At 27.7% G+C, this 9,997-nt stretch overlaps 1 protein-coding gene across 1 annotated transcript; it reads right to left on the bottom strand.

Moving 5' to 3' along the window:
* Positions 1–6,792: 6,792 nt before the first annotated feature.
* LOC127280281 (dentin sialophosphoprotein-like) lies at positions 6,793–9,761 on the bottom strand. Its single transcript, XM_051303188.1, has 4 exons — positions 9,660–9,761; positions 9,292–9,450; positions 8,858–8,990; positions 6,793–7,028 (listed from the first exon to the last, which is right to left on the bottom strand). The coding sequence occupies exons 1-4, from the start codon at positions 9,759–9,761 to the stop codon at positions 6,793–6,795; spliced, it is 630 nt and encodes a 209-aa protein (XP_051159145.1).
* Positions 9,762–9,997: the final 236 nt, after the last annotated feature.

Here is a 9,997-nt window from a genome sequence, read left to right as displayed (position 1 = left end):
TCCTGGTGGTACAACAGGAAAAAATTCATGAATTGTGTGTACTTTTTTACCATTAATGTATGCCCCTGTAGTTATGTTACACTCTACTCTTAATGCATTTATTCTAGTAATTGACACTGGTTGATCAGATTCATGGTATTGTTGAGATTTTAATTTTCGTGGAGAAAATCCTAGCAAACTTCCAATAGAGTCTACAGGTTCAAAATCAATTTCTTGATCGCAATAAATTGTACATTTTAAAGTATTATTATTAGGTTTAATTTTGAAATTAATCCCTTTGTTTTTTAAAATAAAATGCAAAACTTGGTCAATATCATTAATTTCGTAACTTCCTGTTGGTATGATAATTTCTTCATTTCCCACGTAAAATTTATTTTTTCCTACATCCACATTGGGAATAGAATGAAACGATAAAAATTCAACAAGACCAAGAGTATAATTTTTAAAAGGAGATAACTCGATTGGTGGAAAGTATTGAGACTCTAACATGGAAGAATTTCCAGACAGCGTTAAAATAATCGACTCGTTCATGGTAGTTTCAAATAATTAACTGACTCTTAAAATATAAATATCATTTATTTATATGAACAGAATACACGTCTGATATGTGCAATTGATTACATAAAAATTTTAGACATAAATGTCCACAGACAAACGTGTCAAAATTTTGATAATTTTTATAATTATACATTACGTAATCTACATCAAAATAACGAATAAGGTCTAAAGGTGGTCTAAGATTACCAAAACTATCGAAATAAATAATTTTATTTTTATTTTTTTATAGGCGCACCAGTGTGTTCCTGGACCATCTTTGTCATCTAAATTTATTATTCCCGATTCATTCCTTCTAGGACCAGTTAATGGCAGTTCATTGCGCATAAACACTCCTCGAAAATGCGGAATTTTCAATTGTTTTGCAAACTTAAATATATCTACATCAGTTAAAGCACGGTGAGGAAGCTTTATTTTAAGTTTTTTCGAGCTTTTTTTTTTAGTCCTCGCCCTTGAGTGTATGGTTTTAAATGAAGTCCTACTCCTTGTAAGGTTTTAAATAAAGTCCTTTGCCCAGAGCAATTGCTTCCATTGACTCATTATGACGTTTCTTTTCTTCAAGTTGACGTTTTGCCGCGCTTGCGTCATTCACTGCTTTTGCGATACCAGCAGCCCCTCCTGCAAGTGCACCTGTAGCACTTAGGCCCGCGAAAAGGGGAATAAGAAACGGTAAAACTCCCCCCACTTTACTTGAAACGGGTAGAACGCGTGGCTTCTTCACTTTTCCCTTACCACCAGCTTTTTTTACAGCTACGCGTGCGCCAAGTAGAGCAGATTTAATTACAGCATTTATATTATTTTCATTTGAATGCATATTTTTTTTAGCTGCCGATACAATATTTTTTAAAGTAGTAGATGGTCTTTTTTTACTTTTATTTAGACCCATACCTAATTTAGATTTTACTTTCATAGTGTTTGCTATTGCGTAAGCAGCAAGTTTTTCGCCGGCACCAGCGTCTGATGCGAGAACACGATTCCAAGCTTTTTCAGCGAGTACTTTATCAGCTTCGTTTCTAGCTTCGATATTTTCTCTATTTTTAGAATAAGCAATATCGTGTTCTTTACACGCAGAGTCTAGAGGATTAATTCCTTGGTCTCCACGGGCAAGTCTTTTAGCTAATATTGTTCCTGGACCACAATATTGATACCCAGGAATATGTAACTCTACTGGTAAATTATTTATAAATTTGTTAATAAAACCTCTTCCACGTCTTAACCCTTTCACAGTTCGCTTGCAACTGACTTGTTTCTTATCTGAATGCACAATCATATTCTTAAGACAGTTAAAAGTAGACTAATTAAATTTTCTATATAAGTGACATATTTATAGATTTTTATTTAGTTTGAATTAAGATGGAGTTTGAAACACAACCTGTAAAATTACCGGTCATTAATTTTGATACGGTTATACAAAAAAGTGACAAAAAAAACCGTCATGGTAATTTATTACCAAGTAGTGTGCGAGCAATATTTTGCGGTCCTTCTAATTGTGGGAAAACAAATGCTTTACTTGCACTTTTAATTCATCCAAATGGACTAAGATTTGAAAATCTTTATGTTTTTTCAAAATCTTTAAATCAACCAAAATATAAATTTTTAGAAAATGTTTTACAACCAATAGATGGCGTTGAATATTTTCCATTTAATGAGCATGCAAATGTTGTGGCTCCCAATGAAGCACGACCTAACTCAATATTTATATTCGATGATGTCGCGTGTGAAAAGCAGGATAACATTAAAGCGTACTTTGCTATGGGTCGACACAAGGCGGTTGACTGTTTTTACTTGTGCCAGACGTATGCTCGCATTCCAAAGCATTTGATTCGAGATAATGTAAATCTATTAGTCTTATTTAGGCAAGATGAAATGAACCTTAGACATATATATGATGATCATGTAAATACGGATATGCCGTTTACGAAATTTAAAGAAATTTGTAATTCCTGTTGGAAAAATAATCATGATTTTTTAGTAATTGATAAAGACTGTGAAATTAATCACGGTAGATATAGAAAGTGTTTTGATTGTTTTATAAAATTAGAGGACTAATATAATTAAATGGCAGTATCTTTTTATACTTTGAAAGAACAACATGCCTTCTTCACAGTTAAAAAATTTGCAAAAACAAAAAAATATTCTGGGTGAAATTGCTAAAGCAAGTGAAGCAATTCGACGAAAACATCGATTAATGAAGTTAGGCAAAGAAGAAATTAAACAATCTTTAAATACTACTTTTAAACCAATAGTCACTCCAATTCTAAAATTAGCTGATGAATTTCAAATCGTTAAACATATTCATCCACAGAAAATAGAAATTAAAAATGAACAAGATATTAAACAAGAGGATATTATGGATCCTGGTTTTAATAATTTTTACGCAAGTTCGCAATTAAAAAATGAGCAAGATGATGAAATGTCATTCAAAACTGCATCTTTAGATGACAGTATTGCACAAGATGATTTAATAACGCTAAATTCATCAACAAATATGGAGGCAAATATGATGAATGATTATTTACAATTATTGGATAAAAAGAAAAAGGATCTGGACAATATATATGGGGTCCGAAAATTAGCCAAAGGAAGGGTAATGATTGGTGATTCACCAATACATTTTGAAGAAAATAAAATCATTATAAACAATTCAGTTTATCATGCAACAAAGGGTTTACTAGAACTTTTATTTAAAAAAACACCCCAAGAAAATTTTATAAGCTTTGACGATCGTGAAAATTATGGAAATATCATTATTTCAACTAATGCTCACAAAAAGTATTATAAATCAGATGAAAATATTCGTGAAAATAAAAGTTTAAAATTTCAAAATTTTATTGCAAAAAAAATTTTATCTCCAAAATCTGAAAAAAAGAGACAAGGAAAAGGTATAATACCACAGTATATGATCAATCAAGAAAATACAAATATTGATTATATTTATTGGGATGATCCAAACGAATTAGTAGAACGTTTACGATTACTTTTAGCGTCTCAAGCCGCTGGAAACCCCAGCCATAATAATGAAATTATTTCTATAATTGAAGAATTACGTGAAGCAAATATTATTTATTAACCAAGTTTTATAAATTTCAACTTTATTTGCAACATGAGTATCGACATATTCGGACGTCAGTTAAAGAGCGCGGGGACCTCAAATCGCGGGCCTCCGGGACTCGGTTTTAAATTTACATCTGATGGACATTTTAATATGGAAAATAAAAAATTATGCAATATTGCCAATGCTGAAAGCGAAAATGATGCAGTAAATTTAAAGCTTGTTAAAAAAATTATTGAAACTACGGCAAACGCCATCTATGATGTGATAGAAGTATTAAAAACCGATTACAATATTAGAATTTCTACATTGGAGGATACTGCCACAAGATTTTTTGAAAACCTTAAATCGCATATTGAAAGAAATATAGAGTTATTGTCTATGAAAGAGACCATTTCTCGACTGGATAGCAGACTGAAAGCACTTGAAGACAATCAACCTTTGTGAAAATGGAAAATAAAGAACTTCAGGTGGTGAAAGAGTTACACAAACCAGCTAGAAGAAATTATAAACGAAGAAATGTTGACATTCGAGGTATTGACGAGACTTGGCAAGCTGATCTCGTTGAAATGCAACGCTATGCGCGAGAAAATAAAGGCTACAAGTACTTGTTAACCGTCATCGATGTATTTTCCAAGTTTGCCTGGGCTGTTCCCGTCAAGTCCAAAAAGGGGGAAGATGTAACTTCAGCAATAAAATCCGTTTTGACCAAAGGACGCGTACCAAAAAATTTACAAGTGGATAATGGAAAAGAATTTTATAATTCTCATTTTAAAAATCTTATGTCATTTTATAAAATTAATATGTATTCTACTTTTAGTGATTTAAAAGCATCAATTTGTGAACGTTTTAATCGTACTCTAAAAAATAAAATGTGGATGAAATTTAGTTTACATGGCAATTTTAAGTGGATCGACATTTTAAGTGACTTAATAAATTTATATAATAATACTAAACATCGAACTATTAAAATGAAACCAAAAGATGTAAATAATCAAAATGCGAGATATTTATTATTAAATGTATTTAAAAAAAATTGTATTCTAAATAGACCAAAAAGAAAATTTAAAATTGGAGATAAAGTGCGCATAAGTAAATATAAACATATTTTTGAAAAAGGCTATACTCCAAATTGGACTACAGAAATATTTACTGTAAGTTGTGTAAAAAATACAAATCCACCAACTTATCTTTTAAAAGATTATCAGGAAAATTTAATCTCTGGATCCTTTTACGAGCAAGAACTTTCTAAAGTTAAATACCCTGATGCTTATTTAATTGAAAAAATACTTAAAAAGCAAGGATCTAAAGTACTTGTAAAATGGTTAGGTTTTGACAGTACACATAATAGTTGGATAAATAAATCAGAAGTGTAATAAATTTAATTTTCAATAAAACATGTTTATTTATTTATACCAGTTGTTTACATTAAATTAATTCCAATACTACTAATTTTAGGAATCAATTCAAAAATTTCTTTTGATAAATGTTTTAAATTATAATTAAGAATATCAGCAAATAATATCTTAAATTCTAAATTTGATGTAGGATCAATTTTTCTTTCAAGTTTTTTTATTAACATTTTATAATTTTTTTCAATAAAAATTTGGATTTCTTTTTCACTCAAAAGATTTTTATACCACAAAATTTCAGCAAGAGATTTCACAATTAAGCCGTACATTTTTTTCAAACGTACTGAAGATAAATAATTGAATCGCTCATCAAAACAAGGAATAAGTTTTTCCAAAATTTTAAATGATGTTTTCTTCATGATAAACGGATAACACAATTTTCCATTTCTTTTATCCTCCAGGGTAACTGTATTTTCTCCCAGAAAAACTCCAAAACGGATTTGAAAATTTCCAAATTTAATAGTTTCCATTGGTGTTGCATTTCCATCGAAATAAGATGAAATAGTTTTCATATGACATGTGAAACAAATCCAGTCTTGAAAATTGAATAAAATATCACTTCGTGGATGGCTTGACATAAACTTTAAAACACTGCACAATTCTCCATTACTTTTAAATTGCAAACCTATTGCAATTTGTTTTGTGAACGAAGAGTTTAAATTAAATGTGCTAGAAAGAAACATTTGATTTCTTGGTATATATGACATTGATGATTTTTACAATTCAATAAACTCAATATGATTGTAAGTTCCACCAAGATATTTAAGTCCCAATTGATCGTTTGCAGCCAACGCTTTTAAATGTGAAAACAGATGTTCATCCTCATTAATAACGTCGAAAATCCTTTTGGGTAAAAACACAGCAAAATTTTTTTCAATGTCCACGACAATTCGAGAACCAAATCTGGTTTTTACGAGGTGAAGATCAGAAATAAGATAAGTTTCATTCACTTCCAGCTCACTTAATTTCTTCTTTTCAAGGTAATTGTTTCCCTTTCCAGCCTGGTTCAGCTTTTGAAAATTCATTTTTTTATTAAATTTTTAGTTTTTCAATTTTTTTTGTTAAATCACTATAATTTTTGCAATCAGAACGAGGTTGTTCTCTAAGACTTAATTTTTCAAAACTTCTTGATAAATCTTTAAAAGTTCTAGAATCTTGAATTGATTTATTCAAGTTTTGTTGAAAACTTTTTCGTTGATTGTGACCACTCATTTAGTCTGTATACCCTTGAGGCTTAGAGTAAACTAATGAACAGCACTGAACTTGACATCCCTTATATACCACTCAATTTAATAATAAAAATTCCTTTGTAATGATAATATCCTTTATCAATAACAAATTTGACATACCATTTGCAATAAACAAAACTATCAAATTGCAAAAATTATCAAATGTTTATATCTTATCAACTAAAGGGATTTATTTCAAACGTATAGAATTACAATTTTTATTATCTAAAGACCGAAGAGTATTATTTATTATAGAAAGAAATGCACCTTGGAAAAAAATGTTTATACTACATCTTTTTTTATTTACTGCACTCTTACGCAACTAAATTCCTAACATGTCAAACTTGCAAAAATATAGATGTGCAAGATGAATTTTTTAGATAACTTATTTTTTAAAACAAATAGATGACGCAATTATATTCTTAATAAGTAATTAAACATTCCTAACTCGCAACAATGCATGACGTAGTCACATATATACAAGGGGAATTTTGGATACACCTAAAACTCGAATCTTGTATCCAGAACTCCCCCTGTATATCTACTAATCACTATCAGCATTAGAAAAAATACTATCAGCATCAGAAAAATTATCATCAGCATCTGAATAAATACTATCAGCATTAGATTCAAAATTATTAGTATCAAAACTAGCAATAGAAGAAGCAACGCTATCATCAGAATCAATATGAGAGTTACTGCTACTAGTAGAATGGTAACTGGCATTATTTTCGTCTATTTGTGAAGCAACATCGACGTCTGCTTCTGCATCTTCAAATTCTAAAATAATAAAATGAAGGTTTAGGTAATATTCAAAAACGTTTATTAATTTTCAGATAAAAGAAATTATTATCTAAACCTGAATCACTGGAAATTCATTGGTTTTTTAGTGACTCTCTTTTCACGATTTCAATAAGTGAAATATTATTGACAATTACAGGCCTCCGAAGCGCCTTTGATATTAAAAATTATATACTTTACGTACTAAAAAAAATTAGTGAATAATTTACGAATCAAAATTTCTAACTTATTCAAAGTGTTGTTTCTAAATATATTAGTAAAAAAATATACTCAAAAGCAATGACGTTAACTTCAAATTAATATTTTTTTGTTGATTTAGTAAATATTTTAAAAATTAAATTAACATTTTCTGTATCAACCTTTATAAACATGACATATTTTTGTGTAATATAATGGGGTCTTTCTCTCTCTCTTCTTATCATTAAAAAAGTATGAGGGAGGGAAAAGATAATGAGACTTAATGATAATTAATAATTGCAAAAAATTTAAGTCAATAATAAAAATTAAATTAATAATTTCATAAAATGGTAAAATGAAAAAGGTAATTTTTAAAAAAGGTTTTGAGCATATAGGCTTCGGATCAATTTTCAGGCATAAAAAAGTTGTTTTACATTAGAATAAAGTCTCAATATGTCGATTTTTTAAATTCCTAATAAATTAAATTGGTCAATAAGTATTTTTTAAAAATTTTTTTTAGAATATTTCAAAAATAAACTCAGAACAATTTTCAAAATTTTCAGATTTTTAAAAAATATTTTAGTTAATAATAAATATTTTAGTTTTAGCAGATTTTAGGTGAAATTTTTATGTTCAAATCGTCAAGAACTTTCAAAGTCATATCTTGAAAAAATTTATCTAAGGTTAATTCTTGAAAAATTTTTATCAATTTTAAGAATTGTTGAATTAGGAAAATTTTCAAGATTTGAATTTATAATTAAGTCCATTAAAATGAGATAAATTTAAATTTGGCTTGATTGAATGTGAATCGATTAAATTTTTAATACATTCAAAATTAAGTCGATTAAATTTTGGATAAATTTAAATTTAAATCACTTAAAATTCCGATAAATTAAAAATTAAGTCTCTTCAAATTTAGATAAATTGAAAATTATGTCGATTAAAAATGGGGTAAATTGAAATTTGAATCGATTAAAATTTAGATAAATTGAAAATTAAATCGATACAAAGTGTGTCAAATTTATTTGAAATTTGTATCGATTAAAATGTGCATTGAAAATTAAGTCGATTAAAAATGGGGTAAATTGAAATTTGGACCGATTAAAATGTAAATAAATTGAAAATTATGAGGATTAAAATTTGTCGGAATTAAAAATTAAGTCGATTAAACATTTAAAAGAAATACTTATCTAAGGTTAATTTTTGAATAATTTTTAAGTTAATTTATTTTCAAAAACTATAGTCTTATAATCCGAGGCCTATAATACATTTTTATCTGTTGAAAAAATTTGTGTTAAAAAGAATGAAAAAATTAACTCCATATTTTGACTTTTTTCAAAATTATGAACATTTACGTACTCATTTAAAAATTCCCTACTTTTCCTTAATTTACGTACTCGATTCGAGGCCTGAAAGCAGCAAAAAATAATCAAATTTTCAGTTATTTTTCATTGATTAACCTGTGAAAAAGAAATTAATATGGTATTGAAATTATCAGTTGTTTTTCACCAGTCAATTAATGAAAAATTACTGCAAATTCAGTTATTTTTTACTCATTTTCAATAAAATTTTACTGATGATTAAAATCGTGAGAAGAAAGTAACTGAAAATCAGGGTTTATTATATTTTACCCTCATCAGACATTTGGTCCTCATTGCTATCAACATTTGTATCATCATCTTCATCAGTTAAATCTATGTTATCTCTTCTAATATTGCCTTTGTTAACTGAAACATCATTGCTATGAATGCTTTCAACATCACTCTAATTATAAAAATTAACGATTGTAGTTTATTTTAAAACTATTTATTTATTTTTTATTTATTTAATTTATTATATATTTATTATATTTATAAATTTTATATATTTATTTTGAAACTTTAAAACTACTTTAATAAATATGAAATATTTATTCAAAGTTAATTTTACTCTAAATTAATAAAATAAATACAATATTTCTACATTGATGACATAAATATACTGATTAGAATATATTACAAATTTCAATCTTTTTATTATTGTTAAGCTATAAAAAATATGAAACAAATTTTGAAAAATAACGTACCGAGGCAGAAATATCTGTATCAGAGGAATATTCTGTCAGTTCATTGTCAATTCTATTTTGGTCCTCATTCCTATCAACATCTGCATCATAATCCTCATTACTTAAATTTATTTGGTTGGCAGCAATTGCATTATTGCCCTGAATAATTTCACTATCATCCTAATTATACAAATTTAAGGTTTTATGGTTTTAATATTTACCACAATAGTTATGTAATATGTAGTCAAAGTTAATTATAATTTTTTGAAATTTTTAAAAAATTTTTCAAGTGATATTATAACTTTACTGATTAGATTTTTAAAAATTTTAAGCTGATATATTTTTAAACTATAAAAGATTTAATACTAAAATTTTGTAAAATAACTTACTGAATCAGAAATGTCTGTATTAGAGGAGTCTTCTGCCGATTCCTTGGCAATTCGATTTTCGGTTCTTCTACTATATAAAGCGAAATTTTTTATTCTTCGCATTATGTTTTTAATTTAATATTCTACAAAAATAAAATTTTTTTCATCGAATTTTGTTTTGACACGTAACAAAATGTCACTACATTTTAATGATTTGAAGCTGCGTGTAAATTAAAAACAATAACGTAATGTTACCATGGAAACTATACAGTCGATAAAAATTTATTAAAAACACTGGCACACAAAAAAAATTGATGCTCTGAGCTTTTGACCAGACTATGACTACTTTATGTTTTCGG

The sequence above is a fragment of the Leptopilina boulardi genome, unplaced genomic scaffold (genome assembly GCF_019393585.1).
Source record: "Leptopilina boulardi isolate dan_hultmark-lab unplaced genomic scaffold, ZJU_Lbou_2.1 LbouV2_233, whole genome shotgun sequence".
Lineage (NCBI taxonomy): Eukaryota > Metazoa > Arthropoda > Insecta > Hymenoptera > Figitidae > Leptopilina > Leptopilina boulardi.
Note: the sequence above shows the minus strand (reverse complement) of the source record. Positions and strands in the feature narration are given on the sequence as shown.

Bases quoted from the DNA above. Each gene is read 5' to 3' on its own strand.
- LOC127280281 (XM_051303188.1), bottom strand. From the start codon at position 9,761: ATGCGAAGAATAAAAAATTTCGCTTTATATAGTAGAAGAACCGAAAAT. The intron at 8,991-9,291 runs GTACGTTATTTT...TTTTATAATTAG, and splicing joins ATACAGATATTTCTGCCTCG to AGTGATGTTGAAAGCATTCA. The intron at 7,029-8,857 runs GTAAAATATAAT...TTATTATTTTAG, and splicing joins GGACCAAATGTCTGATGAGG to AATTTGAAGATGCAGAAGCA.